This window comes from Pogoniulus pusillus, chromosome 6 (assembly GCF_015220805.1).
Source record: "Pogoniulus pusillus isolate bPogPus1 chromosome 6, bPogPus1.pri, whole genome shotgun sequence".
Classification (NCBI taxonomy): Eukaryota; Metazoa; Chordata; class Aves; order Piciformes; family Lybiidae; genus Pogoniulus; species Pogoniulus pusillus.
This window is the reverse complement of record NC_087269.1, coordinates 9,263,001-9,289,833: the sequence shown is the minus strand read 5'-3', so window position 1 is coordinate 9,289,833 and position 26,833 is coordinate 9,263,001. Positions and strand designations below refer to the sequence as shown.

The 26,833-nt window shown below is 40.4% G+C and overlaps 2 protein-coding genes across 6 annotated transcripts in view; one reads left to right on the top strand and one right to left on the bottom strand.

The window, feature by feature from the left end:
- Positions 1-82: 82 nt before the first annotated feature.
- Positions 83-11,346, bottom strand: ZDHHC6 (zinc finger DHHC-type palmitoyltransferase 6). 2 transcript variants are annotated; one of them, XM_064144390.1, is made up of 10 exons: positions 10,874-11,337; positions 9,604-9,695; positions 7,622-7,781; positions 6,187-6,348; positions 5,307-5,360; positions 3,702-3,869; positions 2,887-2,928; positions 2,342-2,487; positions 2,212-2,255; positions 83-652 (listed from the first exon to the last, which is right to left on the bottom strand). In XM_064144390.1, the coding sequence occupies exons 1-10, from the start codon at positions 11,120-11,122 to the stop codon at positions 549-551; spliced, it is 1,221 nt and encodes a 406-aa protein (XP_064000460.1). In that variant the 5' UTR covers positions 11,123-11,337; the 3' UTR covers positions 83-548. The 2 variants fall into 2 exon arrangements, with proteins under 2 accessions (XP_064000460.1, XP_064000459.1); XM_064144389.1 differs by lacking the exon at positions 2,887-2,928 and having other exon boundaries at positions 10,874-11,346.
- VTI1A (vesicle transport through interaction with t-SNAREs 1A) overlaps positions 11,324-26,833 on the top strand; it is a 303,668-nt gene continuing 288,158 nt past the window's right edge. The window contains exons 1-3 of one of the 4 annotated variants that reach the window (XM_064144394.1): positions 11,324-11,870; positions 19,790-19,848; positions 26,183-26,293. In XM_064144394.1, coding sequence (XP_064000464.1) covers positions 11,777-11,870; positions 19,790-19,848; positions 26,183-26,293 — 264 coding nt within the window. In that variant the 5' untranslated portion in view covers positions 11,324-11,776. The remainder of the gene's footprint in view (positions 11,871-19,789; positions 19,849-26,182; positions 26,294-26,833) is intronic. The other 3 variants (XM_064144395.1, XM_064144392.1, XM_064144393.1) reach the window with 3 other exon arrangements.

Genomic DNA, 26,833 nt, shown 5'->3' with positions numbered 1-26,833 from the left:
CAGTGAAATCTTTACTTCTCCGTTCGTATTCCCACGCCTGTACGCAATGCCTTGTAGGGTTAAGACAAATTAATTCCACAACTGAATATGAATGTATCATTTATTTGAGGTGGACCATTCACATCATTGAAAGCCACAGGTAACAAATTTTATCTTGAATTAGAATCAAATGTTTCTTTTAGAGTTTTCTGGGGCAGCTGCAGAGAAAGTAAGATACAAAAGAGAAGCAGCACGCATCGTGACTGGATGCAGTCGAGAGAAAAACCTAAAACACACATCCTCAGAATGCAATTTAAACAGAAAAAGAGACAATAGTCTTTGGATGAAAAAGATGAATATTGAAGGCAATCCACCAAATGGCTTCTCCAATTATTAAGTGTTTTAAAAAAATATGGAAACCATGGCACAGGCATATCCAACCCTTTCGGATGCAAGAAAACCTTGTCCTAACATTCATTGCATAAGTCTAAAGTAACACACAGAAAATTTCAAGTAAAGGATTGTGGTTTGAAGTAAAAACTCCATTTCTTATTTAAAAAATAAGAAGGCTATCTGTTTTTCTTCTCTCCATCCACTGGTTGATCCGTTTCAGAGTCATATTGGCATTTTTCCACACACTTCCTAGGGAACCAGCCTCGTTCTCTTATTCCACCTTAAGAGATGAAAAGTTACGTTAACTTGGAACAGAACATCAGCTACTATAGAGGAAAGACACAGGACTAGAAGTTCATGACTCTTCTTTCTACACACTGAGGATGCAGGAAGTAGCTAACAACCTTCTCTGCTAGACTTCCACATCTCTGAAGACTATTTGCACATAACCTGCAGCTTTCTCCTATCTCCTTTTCCTTTCCAGGTAAGCCATCACAATTCTTTCAGCTTTCCCTTAGAAGTAATTTTTTTAGTCTTTGATTGTTTTCATTGTTTTCTTCTCCATCTTCTACAGCTGATCTTCCTGTAAGATGCAGTAACTGCTTTAACTTGTGGCAATATTTCAGCTGAGTCTCTGCCAACGCTGAGTAGGATGGGAAGACTACTTCATGCATCTGGGAAGCTATTGGGTCTTTTTTTTTTCCAGAAGAGTTGACTCATTTTAAGGTTGACTCTTCTCCCCAGAAGAGCTGCTATTCAATGATTAATTTTTCCATCTTGCCATTGTGCAGCTTGTTATTCCTGCGTATTTACAGCATTCTGCTATATGTTCCTAACAAACCTCATCCTAACTTCAAGACTAGTTCATCAAGAAGCCAGTGTAATTCTGAATTCTAATCCAGCCTTTCAGTAGACACCAAGTTCCTTATCCAGACCACATTCCACCTGATTTAAAAAGAGTATAGCATAGATACCTCCTGCTAATCTTAGGAATAGGCAACATAATATGAACTATTACCACATTTACTTCAATGACTCATTTAGGTTTGACGTCTGAAAGAGTTCATCTTAGTGAGCTGCCAAAGCACTTGCAGCTCATGAAGGAGACCTCCCACGAAAAAACCGCGGACACTTTCCGTGTAGCAACTGTTAGCTGCCTCTCATTCATGCAATGAATGAACAATTGTTTGGAAGAGAAGACAGAATCCAATGCACCATCTGACAGCTAAAATTTTAGCTCAGTCCTAAGGCAAAGGGCTAAATTCAGTAATGCAAATATTTCTGTGCAAGTGGCTGTGATGTCTCTCCACAGATGTCTTTAATAGCTGTAGTTGTTAGTTTGGTAAAAGCAGATCAAAGTCCTTGGAAATGATCTCAAATCAAAAGATATAACATTTCCCTTTTCTTTTTTTTATAAGATGTGAAAAGAGTAATCCAGATCGTGTAAAGATATGGGTTATTTATCTAGGAAATCTCAGTATATTGCAGACAGACCACTAAATAACAACAAATGAAATCATTAACCTCTTCAGAGTATAAAAGTCTAACAACTTCGACTATGAAGAAGCACTCCCCTTCCAATTCACCATTAAATAAGGTGCTACATGAGTGTTTTTTCTGTCTGTCATATTGATTTAATGTTTACCAAAATTGGCAAGTCTAGCAGATATAAATAGTAAAAACTACGGATGTGGTTTTCGTGAGAACAGAAGCTAACAGCAGTAAGATCAGTCATTATACACTTTGAGATCTCACCATAAAATACTATCCATGTTTCTAGACAGCTATAAAACAGATTTCTAATTTTCAGCAAAAAAAGTGAAAATAACTGCTTCGTACCCTCAGCAGCTGAGTCAAGAATCTTCTCACCGTACATCCAGTGTCTGGGGAAGAAAGTGTAAAACATTATTAGATGCCAGAAGTCATCTCAATTTTTCTTTTAACCAAACAAAAGTGGGAAGCCACTAACTTTAAGCCTCTTGTGGCTAAAATCAGATCTCCTTTGCTCAGTGCAATTCTAGGTTCTTCAGTGCATGGCGTTGTGAAGAATGTTTTAATGCCTTTAGTCACAGGACAGCAGACACCACTGTAATCTTCTATTGCCCGATACCGCACCTGCAAACATGAACAAAACACAGCAATGCATTCTTGTAAGCAGCTGTGGCCTTTCTGACAGTTTCATTCAAAAAAGATAAAAATCAATTCATGTATACCATTAGATGTAAGCATAATGGCAACAGCTGTCAAAGGGACTAAAATCTAAACTGCTTAACAATGAAACTCAGTCATCTTTATCATCACATTTCTCAGAGTCTGGAAACTTGTGAACAAATGCAAAAGAGAGCTAAATGCTAGGTGTAATTAAGTGAAGGCTGCAGCACATTGTATGGAGACAAAGCTTAATCGCTGAGTTTAAAAAAAAAAAGAAAATAAAATCAAGAAAAGAGTCTCAGCAATTACATTTATTTGTACTGATATCTGAAAATAAGTTCAGACCAAACCACAAATACTTACACTTCTTACTCGCTTGTCTGCTTTCTGTTTCAGTTGTTCTATCTATAAATGATTATAAAGAGAATTTTAGGCAATGTTTAGCTTAAGAGGGTTTATGAATTCAACAGAAAATTCAGGTATTGAAACTATTTAAAAGCATCATAGTTCTTTTGTTTAAAACAAAAGCAGTAAAATAGTAACGCTCTTCCTGAATTGGAGAGGAATACAGAAAAGTTGTATTTGGAAATGTGTAGGAAAAGATATGACATACATGAAATCCCTAATACTGATAGAGGATAGACGAGAACTCCCCTAAAACCTTACCCCAATCAGGCTAAACCACCGAAAAACCAGGGTTCATTTTCTCTCCCCCCCAGCATTGTCTCCCATTTAGGCCCAAGCAGGCCATAAACTGCGCAGCTCAAAAAAATCACTGCAGCTGCAGCCTTCAAGGCCACAGGGAGGTTTACTCCTACATAGTTACCCAGATAAGAATCCCTCCAGAGATCTGAAAGGAAGGGACAAAAGAGAAAATAATTGACTTTGCTGCTCACTTACGAAGTGACAGCAGGATTATGGGGTTGAATAACAAATTATGATATCCAAGGATGAACCTGGGACAGATTGTCTCTGTGGTTTTCTTAAGGGAACCTAGGACCCCTCAAACTACAACAAAAAGAAATCATCAAAGCACTTTTTTTTCCTATCAAACACTTGACAGAACTCCTGTTTTAAGTCTATGCATTACTAGGCAGTTTCTTGAAGAGCTAGCATATGACTGCAAAGGAAAGCAAACAGTTGGGTAGTGAGAATTAACATGATTGAAGAACAAATACCGTCAAACTGTATTGATGACAGCCATCTCTTACTGGCCAATCCAAGCCATCTCCCTCAGGAATCCCAGACCATGTAAACACTTGCTTGAAGTTCTTCCATTTACTTCCCATGTCATAGGGAAAAATAAAGGTCTCGCCCGTTTGGTAGTATTGGATTCTGTCTTTGGCCTATAAAAGAATTCAGAAATACAGTATATAAGATCACACTCTACAAACTGCAATCAAGCAGCAAGTACTAAGAAGGTCAAGTCTTAAGTTCTCAATGAGCCCATGAGACTGTGAGGCAAACATTTTAAGACAAGAACAGTAAATTCCTGCTATGCTAACCCAGGCTTGTTAAAGCTACTTACACAGTTACAGGAGTTAGAAATGCATCTGGTTTAATTTCCCCGTCCTCCCTTCCATTTACTCTTTAACAGTACAGACAACTGGCTATACAGATTAATCTTCATGCTAGGAATTTATTTTACGAGCGTTTTTAAGGACTGACACTTGACCATTTCTCAGTTGCCCACAGACTTCCACAGCTCAGGGTTCCATCCTTAATGATCATGAGCATATTTCAGTATTTGTAGTGTCTAGTCTACCTCCAAGAATGGTGTACACAAGCAGGCTCTGACTCTGCATATTCTGCAGTTGTGAATTTTCCATTCTTTCAGAAACAATGACATCTAGTGGAGTTTGTTCTCTGCTGCATCAATCTGTTTATTATTAAACACTTCTGTATTACAATCTGTGATACTGTTCAGTTTTCAGAAGGGACATAAGCAGCCTGTTTTACAGTAAAGAGTTCAACAAAGTATTCCAAATTCTACTATATCTGTTTAACAGTTTTCATGCATTTATGTTCCACTGATCTGTTACTCAAAAATCTGATGGCACTAAGATCCAGCTGTACTGGAGACCATGAAAAGAAAAGGCATCACAATACTTCAACACAATCAAGATCCTCACATTAATTCTGACACAGAATAAAAAGAAAACAAGATAATAACAAAATGTTTGTGGATTTACACAAAATAACCTACTGGCACTGAACTAATTTGTAATCAATTTGTCCATTCCTTTAAAATTAGCTTCTGCTGCTTGGCTGCATCTCTTCTGAAAAATCATGTGAAAACCTCTAAAAAGGTATGGGAATTAAAAGAGAAATTTAAAGATGACTAGGCATGTCATTATTTCCCAGTATTTCAACATCAAGGAAAATCCTCTGAAGTTAAATCAGAAAAGCAGCACATTAGGAAAACTGCAAGCCAAAACGTGCCATCTAGAATGGGTAGGAAAGGTGGACAACTGAAGACACAGGTAGGCATAAGAAAAAGACAAGTGAAGTTTCAGATGAAAACATACACATATTCCAAGTAAATGTGTCTTTGACAATGAAGTATTTTTTCTATGTTCACACCAATTTCCCAAAATAAGAAACAAAAATACATGAGAAATCATTGATGTGCATACATTTCAGTGAACTTCAGAGACAGTAAGGGAAAATTTGGTTGTAGGTGCTAAGTCAGTGGTGAACTGAAATGACACATTTGGTTTAAATCCAGAGAGGTAAACCAAGAAACTGAGAATTATTACAAGAACACTGTAATAGAAGCTTACCTTTTCTTCAATCCAGGACTCGATTGAAGTTTTATTTGTCAAAATGACTTTCATCTGAAATAAAAGGTAGGTGGAATTAGCATAGACCTGCTGCAGAAATAAACTAAGCTAAGAAAACTTCATGTAACAAGCTAAATTTGCTTTGAGGGGCAGAACAATTTTTATAGGCATAAGTGAAACATAAAACATTCAAAATCAAGATTCAGCATTGATACATACTACTGCTATCCTCCTGAATGATACAGTTAAGACAATGTCACACAGTATTTCAGAGTATACTTAAATATACATTTTTGATTACTTCCAAAGAGTTCAAACACTTGAAGCAATGAATCAGGCATGTTTATACCTGTTTTCAGGGACAAGGCAATGTAATGCTGAAATACTAAGTTTTTTACCCTTTTCCAGAGAGTTTATAAATCCTCACATCATGTTTTCTTAGTTCATTAGATTTTCACTTTACAGTTCTGCATTGTGGTAAACAATGAAGAAACTGGGAGAAAGAAATATAACTGCCTGGAAAACTTATACAGCAACATAAGCTCTAAACAACTCAGACTGGATGCGAGGAGGAAGTTCTTCACCATGAGAGCGGTGAGACCCTGGAAGGAGTTGTCCAGGGAGATGGGAGATGACTGAGGCCCCATCCCTGGAGGTGTCTAAGGCCAGGCTAGATGAGGCTCTGGACAGCCTGATCTAAGCTAGGTTATCCCTGCCCATGGCAGCGGGGTTGGCACTAGATGATCCTTGTGGTCCCCTCCAACTCTGACTGATTCTGTGATTCAACTTCTCTTATCTCAGTCCCAAATTCTGTTTCTGCTCCACAAGCAGGGGAAACTTACAGCTTTTAATTTCTTTGTAACAGAAGCCATAAACTTACCTGAATAATAAACAGCATACCAACAGCTATAGTTGTTCCTAATGCCAGTCCTAAGGCAAATAAAGACACAGCAAATGCAGACAGTCCAAAGGGAATAATGGGTCGAGGGTCTCTTTTGGCTGCACTCATATCAATCTTTACAGAGCTCCACCCAAAAGATATCTGCAGAGAGAAAACATAATTCATCTCTGAAACAACCTAACTGCTGAAACAAGTCACCAGTAAGAAATCTGGCTCTGAAGCCAAGTGTTCAACTTCTGACAGATTTATAATGCAAGAATAACAGTAACAACAAAAAAAAAAGAGTGGCAACCAAGACCTTTCAGAAATACATTCTTGGCTAGATGAAGACCTTCTCTGGGTGGAAAGCTAAACCAAAATCACCATCTTGGAGCTCCACAAGTCAGGAACAAAATCAGAAGGAAAAAAAAATCTGGACTTTGGCACATTAACAAAAACTTATCCACCAGCTTCAGAGAAAACATTTGAATAGTACAGTACCCATTTTCAAGGGAAAAACAACACGTTTTCCTCCCAACTCTGTAGCAGATAACAGTTCTCAACATTACTGCTTTGCAAATACAACACACAGCCTTCATCTGTTATGCTCTGTTCATGTTTTCAAGCAATTCATTGTGACCACAAAAGCTGAAATCAAAGCTCATAATCTCATCCGAGATAAGAGCTGCATTTCAAAACAAGCTCTGCTTACTGTTAACACGGTTAATTTTTTCCATTTAAAGGCAGACCAAATATAATTTCTGTTCAGCTTAAAAAAATATGTATTTTTTCTTGAAGAATTAGATACTTTTTTATAAATGGTAAGCAAAATCAAATAAATGGCATCTACCTCCTGCCTTGGAAATAAATAGCAGCTAGTTTCTGTGCCAGCCAAAACACAGCCTGTCTCTTTCTCTCTATAAAGTGATACTCTGAAACTATCTTCAGTCAATACAATGTTCTCAGAAACTCACAGATTATGACAAGAAACAGGAAGAAAAAAAAGTAGAAACAGCTTTCTCTGAATCCTCTTCCAGTTAATGAACATACATCTCACGTGCAGAGATCAGAACAGAGTACATGTTGAAAGCAAGCAGTGATGGCTTTAAACTGAAACAAGGTAGATTCAGACCAGCTACAGGGCAGACTTTTAGAATGAGGGTGGTAAAACACTGGAACTTGTTGCCCTCAGGGGTTGCAGATGCCCTATTCCTGGAACCATTCAAGGTGAGTTTGGATAGGGCTATGAGCAACCTGATCCAGCTGAAAGTGCCCCACTTGTTGCAAGGGGGTTGGACTAGAAGACCTTTAAAGGTTGCTTCCACTCCAAACCATTCTGTTGTTCTTCTCAGGAAACCAAATTGTCTCACACTTGCAAAGATCAATTACCCATCTCACTTAAATAATATTTTAGCATTGAATTATGTTTTCTTACTCTGTTGTAAAGCTGAGTATACATTGTCATAACAAATATGAAAGAAGCGTGAATGCATCCCAGTGGGGCCAAGAGAAGAAAGAGAGTGAAAGATGCGTGATTCTGGTATCCACAACAGTTATTTATCCAAGGGCAGTGGTGATCCATCTTCATGACACATCTATGAAAAACAAACACTGATTAATATAAAGGACACATATGATGTTTTTCCAAAAGCTCAAAAGACAGCTAATTTTCCTGCTCTTCAAGCTCCATTCACTCATTTAAACCCATCAAGTTCCAACAGATGAACACAGTATTTTCCTTTTTTGTTGCTACTCAAAAATATTTCATGTCCTAGAGTGGAAGAAAGCAAAACAAAAAGTACTCCCACGTCCTACCCTCCCTAGTTATGCCTCTTCCTCTTCACTCAAACTTGCTATTTGCTAATAAACACCATGTTCCAGAGCCAGGGAACAGAGGCCTAGCACAGTCCATATAAGAACTATAAACTGGCACAGACTGCAATAGTTTAACAGGTGTAAAAGTCACTAATTAAAATAATAGAATCAAAAAATGTTCCAATTCATCTGCACCAAACATAAATGAAGGATTGAATTGCACAAACATCCACTTCATCTGAAAATAAGTTACTTGTTTTGGAAGCTAATTCTTTTTAACTGGTCCATGCTCAGTAAGAAGTTCAGTTTTTCCTTTTGAAGAATAAATTATTTTTCATTAACATACACTCACCTAGCACTGTTAAAATTACAATTACATGTTCAAGAACTTTTAAGTAATGTGTTTCTGAAGAAGTTCCTAGGTTTTAGCTAGAAACCTCACCCTGTTCAGGTGGGCCACAAGAAGCAACTCCATTTGTGTGCTGAAACTTGCTATAGCACAGAAGACTTTCAGCCACAGTTCAAGCTACCTACTTCATTGCAACAAGCTAGGAATACATGTGGAGAGAGTTACTTTGGGCAGGGCTGAGAGGGCAGAGAATTCCTGAAGTGTATCAGCAAAATCAGCTGGGGGCACGCACTGCAGTTTATTCTGTTTTATTTCACTTAAAGAACTTGCTTTTGCAAAGAATCATCACGTTCTGCTGCCATTTTCTCCTAAGACTAGCACTCATGGAAAACAGGCTGATTTTAGATCTTGGGTTGATGCAGCCAAATTACAGCACTGCTATACAGTTTCAGCCTCCACTTCCCGAGGCAGCCACAATGACTGCACATCTTGTGTTTACAGAAATAACAAATGAATGTGTATGCAGCAATATCCTTTTACTGTGTTCTCTAGCAGTCCTCCACAGGAGGGCCTGCCCTGTAAACCCAAATAAATGCAACTACAGCCTGGAATGCAGACAAATGAAGTGACTTTTTTCAAGCTGCACTAAATTCCAGTGCAGCTAATTTTAATAGAAACATCCTTTACTTCAGAACAAGCCTGCTCAAAGACTAACACACAGCAAGGCTTGAACTTTTAAAGCTGATCCAAAAGGCTTGTTCATTTAATATGCAGACTCCCCTCAAAAAAACCCAACCTTTAGTGAAAAGTGAAGCACAGTCCATAATTTTCACTCAAATCAACATCTATATTCCATTTGGAAAGATGCCAGAATAAGCTTTCCTACTCTCTGTGCAGGTGAATGTTTGGACTGAGAACTTAAGGTCTTGAAGATGTTTAGGTGTTTAAATAGGCTCGCTTTCCTGAACAGTACTGCAATGTTTTGTTAGTGCTTCTAAGAAGGTCTTAAGAGGAACTGATTTCAAGCTAAAAAGAAAGCATTAAAGACAGATTTACTAAAGTAAACCACAGCAAAACCATATAGAAATGATACATCTACGAAGTGGAAACATCTGAAATGGGTACAGCATTCATACAGCGATTGTAAAAATGAGCAGTACAAGACCTGAAAGAACAAACCATATTAATAGCTCCTCATTAGATTTGAAGCTGCTTTAATATGGACTGAAAACGATTTCAAAGAATAACAGTACCTGTTACACTTTCGACAGTGGTGTGAACGTGGTGCCTTATAAGACTGACACACTTTACAGTATTGAAGATACATGCAATCCTGAGATTTTTCCTTCAACAGAAAAAACAGGTGCATTAGATGTATACATAACTCTACTGGCAATGCATATCTTGGCATTTTCCTAAGCTAAGCATCTTTGCTTTCTTTTGACTAGGTGTGTTTCATAATCCAACCCTACTTAATTGTAGATGGTAAGGAGGGAGAAATCAGGAAATCTCTTAGCTGTCAGCACAGCCATCTCCCACTGTTGAAAGTGCGGGTTGAGAAAAGAAATCAACAGTTATTCCATCGGGAAAAGTGACTGCACAAGTAAGGTTTCATAGTGAAAACCAGCATGGTGCCTTTATAATCTACAGAAAAATTTGTGCACCCTGTCTCTCCATTTCATACCATGAGTAAATCCAGGCTTACTACTAAGACATAGTACAGGTAAGCATTAATGTTTAACTAGATCATTTGCCACTCTCTTTTTCACACACAGCCCAACCACAGCAAGATGAAGGAGAGACTGAGTTTTGTTGATAGCAAGTAAGAGCCTGTTAGGACAACACCAGCACCCTCTAACCATTGGCCTTGAGAAATAGTCCACAAGCAGAAACGTGACTACTAATCTTTTCATTACACCACTGGAACACAAACTCAGTTTAGTTGTCTTAAAGTACGTAACCAGTATCACTACTCTTCCAAGAGTTTACTGAAGCAAAGGAAATGCAAATTTCTACCTTGACTTATTTAACACAATAACACACGTAATTTTCTGATTCACACACACACACAAAGGCTAAATTAAGCCTGCTTTTTTGGGCTTTTTTCCCGTTTTTTCTAATCCTTATTAGTAGGAGCAAAGTCTTCAATGCAACAGTGTGCATGAGCACGCAGCTAAATGACCTCACTCCCAGTTAGCAGCACTCGTTTCCTGGCTTCCTAAGAGAACACAACTACTACCTATGAAAAAACATTACCCTTCAACCCCAGGTCGGCGTTAACAGGCAGAAAAGGAGGGGAGGGGATGGGACGAAGCAGCAGCAAAACGAAAAGGGCCGAAAGTGAAGGAGACCGGAGAGCGGGAGAAGGGTGGAACGGTGGCACCAAAAGACCCGCGACGCGACGCCCGCGCACAGCTTCCCGAGAGGCCAGCCCCGCCACCAGGGCAGGCTCGTGGGTCCTCCCGCCCGCACCTCACCCTACCCCACCCCGCCCCGGGAATAAGATCGAGAGCCAGCGCTTACCGGCGTCCATCCCAGAGGGACGTACCCCGGGCCGACAAACATGGCGCTGAAGTAGTTGTAAAGGATCATGACGGTCCAGTTGAGGAGCATGATGAAGTTGACGCTCCCTCCGGCAGTGTCCAGGGGCCAGTACCATAGGGCGGCGTCGGCCATGGCAGTGGCGGAGCACACGGCCACCACAGCCAGGGCCACCAGCGGCCCCCAGTGGCACAGCCGCCGTGCTCGGCGCAGCCCTCCTGGCCCGTCCATGGCTGCTACCGGCGCCCGCCCGTTGCCGCGCGGCCGCCGCCCATGGCTCCCGCCACGCTCAGTCCCGCACCGTCCCGCCGGATGCCGAGAGAGAAAGAGCGCTGTGAGGAAAGGGAAGGGGAGGTGCCGGACCCGCCGGACCTCGGCCCCGCTCCGCCAGCCCGGAGAGGCGGGAGGAGCGGGGCCCACACGAATCCCCGCCCGCGGGCGCCTCCCGGTCACCCGCTCCCCGGCAGTCCGCGTACAATAGGATCCTGCCGGGAAACAGCGTCCCGCCGCCGGCACGCAGCCTTGTCCTTCTGATCTCAGAGATTACGAGGCTGACTCACGGAGCTGTGGGATCTCGAGTTGCAGGGCGTAAGCAGGCTGCCTCCTCCGTCTTCTTCTTTGAGCCTAGGGGCTGCAATTACAGTCCCTAAGCGAAGACCAGCCAGGCGTGGCGGAGAGCAGGGCCCTGCCAGTTAAAGCATTTAAGAGGAGGCGGAGAATTTCACCGGAACCTGTGGAGCGGCGCCCAGAGGCGAGGGGGACGCTTTTGCAGGTAGCAGAACGCGGAAGCGCCTCGGTGCGGAGCGGCTGAGCGCTCCCGTCGCAGCGGATCGTGGTATCTCGGCGGAGCGTAGTGGGGCTGCGGCCTCCCCCGGCACCGCCGTCATGTCCTCCGATTTTGAGAGCTACGAGCAGGACTTCGCGGTGCTGACGGCCGAGATCACGGGCAGGATCGGGAAGGTGCCTAAGCTGGTAGGAGGTGAGCGACGGGCTCCTGCGGCGAGGGGGGGCTGCTCGCCTGGCAGCGCGGAGAGGCCGTAGTCGTCCGGCGCGCTGGGCTCTCACCTGCGCTGCTTTCCGACTTCACGGCTCTCGGTCCACACCACAGGCTGCTGCTGTTGGTCTGTAAGCACCTCTCCAACTCCCGGAGCCTCTGGCTTCCCGGCAACAAGTGCTTGGGGTGGTGTTAGTGTTTTCAGGGTGGTGTCCCTGTCTGTGTCCCGTCACCGGAATACGGTTTCTTGAAAGCTCCTTACTGCAGCCAAGTCAGGATTAATTTCTCTGCCCCGTATTCGAGCAGTGAGTTGCCTCACGAATTTTGTTATGAATAACCTGGCGGAATACTGTCGGCTGGACGGCTGTAAGGATCAGCCCTTCGCTGCTGCTGCCTTGCTGTGGACTCACACGAAGTTATGGCAGTACAACTGAAAGGCTGAGCTGGGGTCAGAGCTGGGTGGGTGCTGCTGATTGCTTGTTATTGTGATAGTGCCACAGCATCAGTATGGAAAAAAACCCTTGTTTGTTTTCTTTTTCATGTGGCATAGATAGACTTTGTGCATGATTTAGTCCAAATCTACTTTTTTCTGCTTACTGTTAAAACATTCGATTTGCGTAGTTGACTGTGGTGACTCACGTGTAGGAGAGGTTCAAAGAAATCACAGTTCATTTGCTTTAATGTGTTTGTCAGTTGCCTGCAGCATTCATGATCTGATTCATGATGTACTCCTGCAGTAGAGACAATAATCTCTCTCTAAGGATGTTAGAGTAGAAAGCTGAAAATCATCATCCCTTTAACCAGTCCAGCTGAATCGTCATGTGCATAAGAAATTAATGCTCTAGTATGAGGCAGAGCTGTCATGTGCATAAGAAATTAATGCTCTAGTATGAGGCAGAGCTGAAGCTAGTGAATTTCTGGTCTGTTTCTCCTTTAGCTTAACTTAATGCCTCTTCTGTTTCTAGGTCATTACATTTTTGTGATTTTTCTGCCTGTGCTTCTTATGTGCATCTCCAAAGGTTAAACTGTAGGAGTGAGTATCATACAAGAAGGGAATAAACTCACACTAATGGTGTGCTTTTATGCTAGGAAGAGGTATTGTCCATTCAGGACCAAATAATAACATCCTACTTCTAGAGTGGGAAATGCATCATTAAGTGATGAAATAGAGACTCTAAAAAGGATTTGAGATAGGTGGTCAACTAAACCAATATTAATTCAGAAGTCCAAAATAAAATCTGACACACATAAATGTGGGTTTTTGAGGAAAAGCCTGTCTGATGCTGCAAAGTCATGTGCAATTCTAATCTTAGCAAGTTAGAATCCTATCTGATAAATTTGAGTTCAATGAGCAATCACAGGTATGATTGAAGTACAAGGAAAGATGCCTTTTCATCAGCTTAATAGAGCTATTTTGCTGTTGAGTTTAACAAGAAGTTACAATCTGCAGGTACTTATGAGGTAGAAAGCTTTTTCTGTTTTGTAGTAGAGACTTAGAAAAGGAAGACAGGAGAAATCCAAAGAATTTCTGTGACTAAAATTTAGAACTGGTGTGATTTAGCCTGCTCAGAGATGACATTTAACCCATAAATGGCTACTTGAACAATTTACTCCAAGGATATAGTGAATTCCTCACAAATGTGAAGTACTTAATTGAGGCTGGGTTTCCTACTGTTTCACAAAGGAATGTTCACTTTTAAACAGAGTAAATTTAAGGATCTCTTCTGGGAAAAGAGAGGCATAAATACACTACTGATTCCTCTTCTGAGAGTCAGTAGTGCTTCAGTGATTTATGGTGAAGGAATAGAGATTGAATTTCTTAATCATATACATTTTGAAAGTCATTGGTGTCTGATAATAGTAGGAGGAATATTCTGCTCAGTAGTATTGGAATCTTATTGAATCAGCCTCCCTTACTCACTTGTAAAGACTTTGGGACTTAAGTATGAGATATGTGAAGAGTATTGTCTTTAACAGTGACATATCCTAGAAGCAGCAGGCTTTGAAATCGTGGTTCTTTTATGTGGCCGTGAGAAGGGTTTTTTTAGAATTGGCTGTCCTCTTAGAGAAGAAAGAATGCATGTTCCCTGCAGAACCAGTAGAGTGGCACTGGGCTAAATGGCCTCAAGATAAGACAGGTGTCCAGTTTTTTTTTAAGACATGGCTTTTCCATATTAGGACTTGAATCTGAATGTACATGGCTTGGTCTTGCTAGCACTATAGCTACTTCTTGCATTGTACCTCTATGGGTGACTGCATTGCTGCAATTTTTCAGAGCTGTTCTGTCTTTCATTAGCAAGATACTCATTATGACTTCACAACATCTTGCAGTCATAGCTAATAAAGGCATTTGACCACCCTGGGGGAAAAAGTGTCTCTGAATATGCTGAACACTTTAATCAGAAGTATTTTAAATACACATTTTCCCCTTGTTTCTTAATAGGAATATTTGCAAGATCTTTCCTTCTTCATCACCAGAAGTTCCAGTTAGTTCTTGTGGAAATGGCTGGGAAGGCCTCAAAAAGAGAATTATGAGGTGGGAGGGGGATGTAAGGAGAGATGAACGTGAGGTGGCAGTTTTCAGCAGCAGTGATTTGAGAGAGATTGATGATGACCTTCTTCCTCCACGCTGAAAGAGGCAGGATGAAAGGTATAAGGACTTATGCTACTTCTGCATAATACAGAGATCTCCTGAAGTCTAGTGATGGGTTTGTTTCCTTCTCCTGCCAAAGATGGACCTGCTATATGCTTCGTGTTCAAGTGAATTGGAGAAATACTGGCTAACTAATTTTGCAACATTCCTGCATTTGGTGCGATGCTGTCTTGTGTTTTATGAGGATAAAGGCCCAACAAACAATTCTGTTGTCAGAAATGCATAAACAGCTCAGCAAGAAGTGTAACAAAGGCATTCTGATGCTACAGAAACAATAAGCAGCAGGGACAATAGAACGTCTTGGGAAGAAACATCTTCTGTTGAGGCAAATATCTGGAGAATTAAAGAACATTTTCTACATAGAGAAATGGCTTTTAAAAAGATGATCTATGGTGCTGCAGGTCTTTGGAAAAAAAAAACAGTGGCTGATGTGTTTTATTAATGTTCCTTGGTGTTTCAGAGAAACATCTGTCATGTGATTTGTCTAAACAAATATATAAATGTTGATTATTTGATGTGAAAGTGAGTTTTATCAGCACAAATGATGATGCCTTAGTCTTTTCCCAGCACAGTACCCTCTGGGTTGTGATGGTTTTAGGCTTGAGTGCACTCATCTTGATACCTTATACCTACCTTTTCTACTGGAAAATCACAGCATTCTATTTCAGTCTCTAATAGATTTAGCTGAAGAAAGTCTCACCTTTAATCTTCTGCTGTACCCCCATGCCGGAGCTTGCAATATCTGTTTCAGGTCTGGCTCATTATATTGTGCCTCTTGAACCCAGTTTTATAATCCAAAGAGAGAATCACATGTATACTGTTCCATTTGTCTCTTCTCTTGTACAGTAACTTCTGGTAGTGGTGAACATATAAATCACCCTGGCCAGAACAGCAAAATCTGTAAGTGGTCTGTGAACTAAACCCTTTGCTGTTCGATCTCTTCCTCGGCATCTACTAATAAAAAGAAGCAATTCCACAAGCACTGAGACTGCTCTGTCTTACTCCAGACTTCTTAATCTCTTCATTGATTTTGAGACCCAACTAGTGCTGTGTTACCTTTCTACACTTGTCTGCTAATTTCTGCTTTTCTGTATGTTGGGGGGATAAACAAGTGATTGATGCAAGAGCAGAGATGAAAGAACAGAGAAAACACAGTAAAATCTTGTTTCTTGTGAGAAAATGATACAACTTCATGAGAAAAACACGGAATGGATTTCTTTGTTTTCAGTCATTACCTAGAGGGGAAAAAGACCACTTTTTTTTTCTCCTGTCTTTATCCACATTTTTTCAATTTAACCAGTTAAATTATACAGGCTACATGTGGTATTTTCTTTAGGACATTGTCTCTACATGGCTGGATAAATTCTGTTCTAATTCTGGATAGATTTGCTGGAGCATTATATTTTGTTTTTCTGGAAGGATATTACCAATTCTGTTTTAAGAAAAAAAAGATACACCTGTTTGTCATCATTTCATATGATGGAAGTGTACTGAAGGAAATGATCAAGTAAGCAAATTGGGTACTATTAAGACACAGTGAAGTAATACAGTGAGTAATATGAGGATCTTTAATTGGATTGTGACTTGTTTGTCCTGATCTGCAAGATTAGTGATGAGCTTCTCCAAGTAACTCACTCTCACCTCTTCTGCAGTCTCTGAGCAAGTCATCCTGTGGATATTGTCTCCTTTATCTGGGGATTCTAACTGTGAAATGTTTCCTTAGGTTAACCATGGCATTAAAACTTGAAGTAAATTGTTTGAAAGCCATTTCAGCAACTATGTTTTCTGATTGATAGTGTTGTAAAATGTCATGCTTCTGTTGCTGATATCAACAACTGGCTTAGAGGTACTGGCAGTCCTGCAGGCAAGTGGCACCAGGCAGCATACTCCCACCAGGGTTTTGCATGGATGCAGCTGAAGGAAGAGAGGAAAATGGAAACAAAGGGTTGATACTTTGGTGTACTTGCTATTCCTTACTGACGTGACTGGTAGATCCTGCCACCACTTTTTGCTTTGAGTCTGCATGGCACAGAGGAACAGCAGTTGCAGTAAGTTCAGCTGCCTTCCTGGAAACCTGTGAAGGTATTGCTCCCAAAGCTGCAGTGCCGGGATGTCACTGTGTGCCTGCTCACACATCTGTGTTTAAAGGAACGACAAAGGCTGTTGTCAGCAGGCCTTGCTCCCAGCACTTGCTGTGGTCACCAGCTGGGTGATTATGTACTGATGAATCTGAGATGATAACAAAATGCAACTCTCGAGTACTGTTAAAGATTAATTTACTTAACCATTGAAGATCATTTGAGCATCTCCCCAGTTTTATGGGAGCAGTTTCAGCCAGGCCTTCTTGTGTACTTTCCCTAGTAAAGGTCTGTATTTTAATATCTCTCTAAGTAGGTAAGATCCTGCAGGTCTGTGGAGTGCTGGATAGTTCTTGTAATCACAAGTGAAATATCATCTCCCAAACCCCAGCTTTATTTTCCTAAAATTTATGTTACTTAATATATATGGAAATTGTAAACCAGTAAAACCCAGAGAAATCCAAACTTGCTGTAGTACATTTATTTTCTGTTGCTGTATTGTTGAATTTTATTTCTGCTTCAATAAAATGGGTTCTGTGTTTCGTGTCTTGGACTGTATTTTCTTTTGTCCATTGCTACCTTGCCTGCTTCCAAAGAGAGCAAAGAGCAGAGGTGTTTTGGGATGCTGAGTAGGAGAATTGAAATGTACATGCAAACAAGTGGTAAATTCTCATTTCTTTTGGGTTTAGTCATGTTAGGAAGATTAATCACTAATCATTACATTTTCTGACTTGGGTGCCATCATGGGAACCTGGTGAGGAATTAAAGAAATGCACGATTAATAGAGAACTAAAAGTGCTGCACAGAAGTGAGCATCTGCTGTGTCTTCTGCCAGATGTGGCAGTGTGGATTCCAGATTTGCAACAAAGATACTGTTTTCCCCTGGTTCAGCTTTGTAGGGAGGATTACTTGATGAAATTGTGGGCCTCTTTCGAGGTTATAAAGAGAAGCTCTGGGATGACTTAGAGGTGTGCTCTAACTTCTACTTTGGGGGCAAGGGCAATTAAAGTGCCTGCTTCTTGTGCCACTGTCAGAGTTACCTGTACTCAGAGGCCCTCAGAGTTATACAAGATTTTACTCTAGCTGTGTTTTGCCAGATGTAGTGGTGTTCAGTTCTTTCTGCTGCCACCCAGAAGCACCTTGATTTGTTCACACAGGATATGGCAGTCAGAGCCTGAGAGTCTGAACTTCGGGTGAATCTCATCAGCACTGGACTACTTGTGTATCAAGTCCAATCTCAGAAGAAGTCTTTGTTGCCTTTTCAGTTGGCTGTAAGACATTCTTTAGAACTTGGGCTTCTGTGAGAGGAATTTTCTCATCGTGAAGGACCTCAGACTATAGCCTCTGCTTTTGTAGTGTAAATTAATTACCTGCATGTTCTAAGTACTGTAGCAGCTTCTTGGGTGGTAACTCAGTGGATATGATTTATTCCTGTGAATCATATGCAGGATGGTGTGTCCCAGAGATGGTTGGTTATTTGCAAAGATCTCTTTATTATATGAAAGGTGGAAAGGTGATTCTGAATCTGGTCCTCTGGGCAGAGTTGCAGTGGATGCACTGAAGAAGAACAGATTATGATGTTCATGTGTCCGTAAATGAGAGTGCAGAATAGCTTAGGTAGATGAGAAGATAGATGGATAGGCCCATGCAGATGTGATGCAGGGTACTGTGGAACATTAGTGGGAGAACTCAGCTGAAACACAACTTATCTAAACAGGGGTTGCTTCAGTAGCAATTTAGTCCTTCCTGAAGTGGTTCTGTTGCTTTTAAGGAGGGTTGCTTTAAGGTGGCAGAAATTCTGGTTTAGTTTGCTAGCTCAGCATCCCCTGATTCCTGCCTATAGCACTAAGTTTGTTTAAAAACAGCATTTCAGCCTGATAGAAGCTAAATTTAATTTAATAAAAGAAGTCCCTCTTCAAATTCAGTGGCTTATGACAAGGAGAGGATCAAAGGAGATCATCAGATAGTCTTCAGCATGTCAATTCTGGGATACAAAGCGATCATGTGGAACAAGCAAAGGAATTCAGGCTAAAAAAGAAACCCATACATTCTGAAAATACACAATCAGAACTCTTGTGCCAGCTTATCCATCATGATCTCTGAGGAGCAATGAATGAAGATACTTTCATGTAATTCGCTTCTTACAAAGTGAACCACCAGCATGGATGTCTCCTGATGCTCTTGATTGCAAATGAGCAGTGGTCTTCATTAAGACAACTGGTGGATTTACACTCTGAAGGGTGGAGGATGTAGCCATGAGAGTGGCACAGGGCAATGCAAAAGACAGTGCCAATGGTAGTATTTGAAGCCCCTGAATGCCTGTGGTTGTTAATCAATGCAGGGAGTTTTTAGTATCCAGTGATTGAATATTCCTCAGAAAATTGCCTTTCATGCTGTAACAAAGCAGGTGGTCAAGCAATTGGCATATTTGGCAGGTGCAATACTAAATCTCAGTTCATACTGGATTCTGTGCCTGAGAATGGATGGTTAGAGGCAGATCAAAAGTCAGCCAAGCTTTCTGTAGCTGGGATTTAGACTTGCTGGGGATCCTATTGTATGATAATCACTACATACAGCTTGTAACTGATGTGAATATTTTTTTTTATGTTCATCTTTTATTCCAAATTTACATTTTTATTGATGCTAGAGGACAGTGGTACTCCTGCAGTTCCCATAACGTTTTGCTTTGTTTCTGTTGAAGCAAAAGAAACAGCTTTGGATCCAGCACAGGCACAATAGAACAAAAAACTCATTTCTCTTGAATACCTGGATCTATTATAAGTGGGATGCTCAGTTTTGTGTGTCTCATATTTAACAAATAAATAGGATAAGCCTTTGTGTTTTTTTTCCATTTGGTGTGTGTGCCACCTCATGCATTTGTACGCTCCCAGTAAGAGCCTACTGAGGCATAACTCAACCTGGAGCACCTTCAAGTGCCTTCCTAACTGGCACATGCTGCATAACAAAGCAGAAGACTTCAAGGAATTTCCAGTCTCCTGTTTTGCTTTGGTTTTAGTTACTATTGTGGGTATCACAGTGTGTGATGATGTCACACAGAAAACTGACTCCTTTGAGTCAGTTTTAACTGATATAAACAGAGTTTCAGAAGCTTCTATATATCTCTTTCATGGCAAGAGTGCAATTATATTGGTATTCTCACAATTCTATTTCAGATGAGAAGAAGCAGATGGTTGCAAATGTTGAGAAACAGCTTGAAGAAGCAAGGGAACTGGTATGTTCTGGCTTTTCATATGTTTACTGGAAATTCCTAGGGAAAATAACGAGGTCATTAGTGGTAACATCTCATACAGATGATGCTCTAAAAATACTAACCATCAATATATTTGAAAATTAAATACAATTTTAATATAGTTCTTATTAGAGGATGTGAAATACTCAAGTGTATAATATTTTTAGTCTTGTTTTAAATGACTTAAGGTTTGTATTACTACTGTGAGTTATGTTATTATTGCTGTTAAGCCTCCTAGAGGCTTTCAATTGTAGATTAGGTCTTTTAATTTAGGAATTTTATTAAATATTTACACACCTGGCCTGTTTGGTTTTGTTCTTGTGAGACGCATGCATCTAATTGAAATCTGTCTGATTGTCTCATAGGGCAGCAGATCTTTCACTCTCTTTTAGCAAGTGATGCATAAAGATATTTATTTGAGAGCAAGAGGGCAATGTTACTGTGGGTAACTGATCTGAGAAGAGTGTCTATGTAAACCAAACATTAGTTTGATTTACAGAAGAAAGCAGTGGCTTTATTATTCTTTCATTTCCATTTTGTTCTAATTATAGCCTGTCATGTCCAGCATCTAAGTAGAATATAAAAGTAAAGTTTGGTAGATGTGGAGTCGTTGGACCGACTCTTACAGGAGTGACTGCACAAAGGTGTAGGTGACAGCTGATACTGACTTTTTCCCACATGATCCTTGCCTCAAACTACTTTTGGTTATTGCTTGCAAATGAGTTTTGTTTATGTAGTGCCAGAAACATAATCTGATTTTTAGGTTGGGGAAAGGAAATTTGCTCCCGTAGCCTGAAAGTTCTTATAGTTACAGAATCAGAATTGCAGAATCACAGAATAACTGCTTGGAAAAGACCTTCAAGATCATCCAGTCCAACCTTTGACCCAACACTGCAAAGTCACCACTAAACCATGTCCCTAAGCACCAGTTATTTGGTTACTATCTAAACAATAATATTGAAATTCACTTTTTTCTGAGTGGCATAGGAAGAAAAAGCTCTCTAGAGTGTTTGTTGACATACCCGGTGCATTTGGTTTAAGAACTGAATTAGTTATGTAGACCTGAACATTGGGATAGCATCCAGGAAAGCTGGATTTTGGGATACTCCCTGCAGGTTTAGCCTGTGAGGATGGCAAGGTGTCTGACCTGTCTAATTCAGTATTCTCAGTGAAAACCATGTTAAAGTTACTGTCCCATTTCGTAGCATTGCTCTGAAGATATATATAAATAAATATATGTATGCCTTTTTCACACTTTCATATTCAAACAGCTGAAACCCAATAAAAATCTAGAAATATTCTTTACTTTTTGCTACAACATGGCAAAGAAGCAAAGTGGTCCAGGGAAATTGTAATATGGGTGGTCTGATGAAAAATCATTCAGATTTGGTTTTCTACCCAAAGTGAAGTCGGAAGGAGCATAAATTGTTTTAATGGCTCATTACTTCTCTCCTTATATCAGGAAAAGGTCACTTAAATTTGTATTTACTGTTAGATTAAGAAGTTAATCCTCTATCTGTACCTTTATCCTAATAATGGTTTTCATTTAGGGCATTGGCTTTTCTTTCACACTTCTGTTTTCAGTCTTGTTGCTAATGCTGCTAGACAGTCACGACTCAGTTATTGGCTTTAAACAATTACCTAACATGTTTGTGATTAATGTTAACACTTGGCCTTAGAAATCAGTTTGAACAAACCTCCTAATAACAATCCTGATTGAAAAGATCCTCTTTTAAATAAAAGGTTACAGTAGATAAATCAAAATAAACCTAATCCCTGCTAGTGATAATTTTCATGACATCAGGTTTGTTTCATTGTCCTGAGTAGTAAAAGCTGGGTTTAGCTGATTTGGTTTTATTTCCTACTTGGCTAGGAAATAACACTGTCAAATCTTATAAATATTATTGTAGAGATAATTAGTTTACAGGATCATGGATCACAGGATGTTAAGGGTTGGAGGGGACCTCCATAGATTGAGTCTAACCCCCTTGCCAGAGCAGAATCTAGCTCAGGTCACACAGGAATGCATCCAGACAGGTCTTGAAAGTCTCCAGAGAAGGAGACTCCACAACCTCTCTGGAAAGCCTGTTCAGTGCTCTGTGACTCTTACAGCAAAGAAGTTCTTCCTCACATCGAAGTGGAATTTCCTGTGCTGTAGTTTACATCCGTTGTGCCTTGTCCTATCACAGGGCACAACTTGCCCCCAGCCTCCCTCTTGCCCCCAGCCCTCAGATATTTGTAAACATTGATTAAATCCCCTCTGAGTCTTCTCTTCACCAGACCAAGAATCCACAGCTCCCTCAGCCTCTCCTCACAGGGCAGTGTTCCAGCCCTCCGCTGGACTCAATCAAGTAGATCCCTGCCCCTCCTGAACTGGGGAACCCAAAACTGAGGGCAATATTGCGGGTGAGATCTCACCAGGGCGAAGAGGGAGGAGAAGAACCCCCCTCAATCTGCTGGTCACACTTACAGAATCACAGTATCACAGTATTATTAGGGTTGGAAGAGACCTCACAGATCATCAAGTCCAACCCTTTACCACAGAGCTCAAGGCTAGACCATGGCACCAAGTGCCACGTCCAACCTTGCCTTGAACAGCCCCAGGGACGGCGACTCCACCACCTCCCCGGGCAGCCCATTCCAGTGTCCAATGACTCTCTCAGTGAAGAACTTTCTCCTCACCTCGAGCCTAAATCTCTCCTGGCACAGCCTGAGGCTGTGTCCTCTTGTTCTGGTGCTGGCCACCTGAGAGAAGAGAGCAACCTCCCCCTGGCCACAATAACCCCTCAGGTAGTTGTAGACAGCAATAAGGTCACCCCTGAGCCTCCTCTTCTCCAGGCTAAACAACCCCAGCTCCCTCAGCCTCTCCTCGTAGGGCTGTGCTCGAGGCCTCTCCCCAGCCTCGTTGCCCTTCTCTGGACACGCTCAAGCATCTCAGTGTCCCTCCTAAACTGGGGGGCCCAGAACTGAACACAGTACTCAAGGTGAGGTCTAACCCGTGCAGAGTACAGGGGCAGAATGACCTCCCTGCTCCTGCTGGCCACACCATTCTTGATGCAGGCCAGGATGCCACTGGCTCTCTTGGCCACCTGGGCACACTCCTCTTAATGCACCCCAGGATCCCATTGGCCTTCTTGGAAGGTTTTTACCTTGACATTAACCATTGTTTTAAAACACTGCCTGCTTTGTTTGGGTAAAATCACTGCTGTAACTGAGTCGATCAGCACACAGAACTGACACCAAAACTTTCAGGCTGCTGCTGGGTAAGAGCCTCTGGACAGAAGTCCTATCGTTCTGCATCCCATGTGGAGTATCAGAATGGTTTTTTTACCAGGTTTTTAAGAAAAGTGAGTGTTGTGATAACAGGAAAATTCTTTGAATACAACATTTAGCTAGAAGAGCTGAAATTGGTATTTGTGAGTGAAAATCTACTTTTTAGAAGAAACACTCTTGGTGTGTTGTTTGCCTCATGTTTTTCGAGGGATGTGCACAAAATTGCTGTATTGTAAATGCTGGATTATTTTTATCTAGACATTTCTTGATAATGCAGTGTATTTCGTGTTGTGAATGCCAAGTGATTCTTGCTTAGACCCTTTTTCTTGATGTGATGGCATTTTGTGTTTGTTTCTTGTTTGGTTGGGTTCTTTTAGTACAGATCTCTATGATGGTTTGGGTGTTCCCCCCGCCCTCCCCCTTTGGAAATCACTCAGACTAGACTTAGCCAGCCCTGGAAATTTGAATGAAGCTTATATTTACAACTTAGCACAACATACAAGCACATATTTACAGTATATACAGAAATATACAAGGTAAAAGGTAATACAGAAACACAACAACCCTCCCAGAAACCTGAGTCCCCAAGAGGGGCTACCAACTGCCCTTCCACCTTCTCCCACTCCCCTACCTTACCCCAGGCATTGCCTTGTGCCCCAAGGAAGAATGGAGGTTTGGCCAGGGGAGTGAGGGAGCAAGTGGATTAATCAGATGGAAGGTGAGGTTAGAGAGAAAATGCCCAGAGCCTGAACAAAGAGTGACTCCCTTATCTATGTTTATGTTCTTGTTCTTATACATCTCAGCAAGCCTATGAGTGAAGTAGACATCACCATTTGTTTCTCTTTCACAACCTGTGTTTAATCCTTCTTACCAAAACATTCTATCTAGCTTCAAACTAGCACTATCTCTATTTTAATTCCTGGACTTTAAAATCAGAACGAAAGTCAAAATTCACAAAATTCACTGTCCAGAAGAATTTCACATGGAAAAATATTTTCCTGCAGGAGAGAGAGAGAGAGAGAAAGGCTTATTTTAGTGTGTCAGAGGACAACATCAGCAGTACTGTCTTACTTTGTATTTTTTTAATTGAAGTACCAGTGGCTGCTCTGTTTTATGCTGTATTCTGTGCTGGAAGTGTACTGAGCATTGTTAGGTTAATTCATTACAGAGCTTCAGCAGTGGTGCCTGGTTTATTAATTTGAGTCAAGAGTTAGTTGCCAAAATGCTCAGCTTTGCCAGTTTTGAACATAAGCAGTAACACAAGTTTGAGCTTCTAGCTTTTGTGAAGGAAAGTTTTAAGTGCCAGGTTTAGTTTTATGTAGAATTTATCTCTGCTCTTGCTTGTGTATGAAAAAATATGATTTTATGACCAATAGCATGAGGTCTGAAAGGGGAGATGCATGAAATTAGGTTGCATTTCGGTTCCTATCTACTTGCACCACTATTTTCTGCATGACTTTGCATGGAAATTTATCAGCTCAGCCACAAAATGTACTCATTTAATCTTGTGATGGAAAAAAGAGTGGTTTTAAAACATTGGTCAGCCTAAATATCCATGCTTTAGTATTATCCCCTGGACCTTATACTTTCTGACACTGACTCTTTAGAATGAACATTTTTAATTTCATGGACTGTGAAATTCTGTATTCACTCGAGAGATGATTTTATTCTTATGTGGTAAGAATTGAGACTTATTAAGATATCCCAATTTTGTACATATAATTATATATATGTATGAGAGGATTGTTTCCTCTGTTTATAGATTAAATTGATAAGAAAGAATCCATTAATTCCAGCTATCAGTTTAATTTAAAATACCCCTTTGGAAAGTTAAGCCTGAGCCAAAGAACTGAGTGGAATCAGAAATTGCTTTGTCTGTTTCATTTCATTCCTGACTATTTAATTAAAGTCAGCTTTACAATTTGTGATTGAATATAATTTTGTATAATCAGAATAGATGAGGTGGAATGACTTTGGAGTATGTGGCAATTGCAGTGATTAAGTTCAGATGCTTGTCTTATGAGGGTGAAATTTCAAAGTGTAAGCAAATGATTACATAGGAATAAACTGGAGCTGTCCCTTGCGAAGACCTGTAACCGGTAGCTTGGGACTCTAATTGAAAGCTATTTCTATTCCAATGCAGTATTGCTCAGCATTGGATCAGTAGGAGGTGAGTAAATGTTGTTTCAGGTGCCTACAGCACCAAGGAAAGGTATTCTTTTATCCTTTTCAAGTAAGTTGGAAAGATTTTTTAAAGGGCAGGTGAGGGATTCTTCAGCTGTGCAAAACAGAATTCCCAAATAGACAGCACCATGTAGAGGAGGCTTCATGACCCAGTGGGCAGTTAATTAGCAGGCAGCTCAGCCCTGGTTTATAACTCCTTTTGATTTTCTGTACCTCTGTGCCACATTCTTACCTTTCAGAGCCTTTAGTATTCTACATGACAAGAATAAATAGAAGAATCTTTTGAAATATATATTCTGACCTTTTAATTAATACATTTGACTATATACAAGTTTTTGAGTAGTATTGTCATTTAAACCCTGAAATTCAGCTATTTCACATATCTCTGTACAGACATGGGCTGTGGATTTAGGCAATAACTTCAGGTATATACACACTAAATATATATATAGACACACAGAGAGGTATATACACATATACGTGTGTGTGTGTGTGTGTGTAAAAATACCCTTTTCAGCTAAGGGTTTTCAAAATCACAGCTAGATCAAACATGGAGCTAGGCTTTTTTTTTAACTATGCTCATTTGCAGGAAGTTTTTTAACCTCAATTTTACAATTTTCTTGCAACAATACATTCATCACACTTGAAATTTAAATATGTTTTACTAGAATAATTCCTTTTTATATATTTTTTTGTCATTTTTTTACACTTAAAGCTGTGAAAAGGTTTTTGATGATTTGATTTTATATTGTGGAACAAACACCTTTCTTGATAACTATTTGTGAACAATTTACCTAATTCATCCTTGCTTCAATCACCTGTTTGGTTTACATCTCTCCTCTTTATTTGTACTTGCCAGCTAGAGCAAATGGAACTTGAAGTTCGAGAGATACCACCTCAAAGTCGAGGAATGTACAGCAGTCGAATGAGAAGCTACAAACAAGAAATGGGAAAACTTGAAGCTGATTTCGTGAGTCTTTAATACATTATATGAAGAAGGCATCTATGAGAATTTCCAAAATACATTAATTCAATTATTCAGTCAACTGAGAGAGTATTTTTGGCTAGCATGAGTTCTGCGTGTATCTTGCTGTATTTACAGACAGGTTAAAACTGAATTGAGGAGAAGTAGCTTTTCTTTTTGTAGGAGTCTCATACCAGTATTCAGGTTGCCAGCCTTCTGTCCCGTTGCCCTCTATCTGAATTGTTTCTGTGCCACAAAACAGTGTGAGTGTTCGTGATGTAGGCAAAATAGTCAGCTTTTAATCTTGTTCTAAGGAATGACTTCCAGAACATCAGAACTAATACTTCAGTTATAATGTAGGTAGACTCTGAGTGGAAAATAATGGTTTATTTTAGACAACTTGTAGTAATGTGGGCAGCAACATGAAAAGGCATTTAATCTCCAATCCATGGAACTTTTTAATGTAGTTTTTCTCATGTGCATTTAATTTCTTCATCCCTGTGATTTCTTTTCCATTGCACTTAAATTCTTCTTGGCTTTTGTACA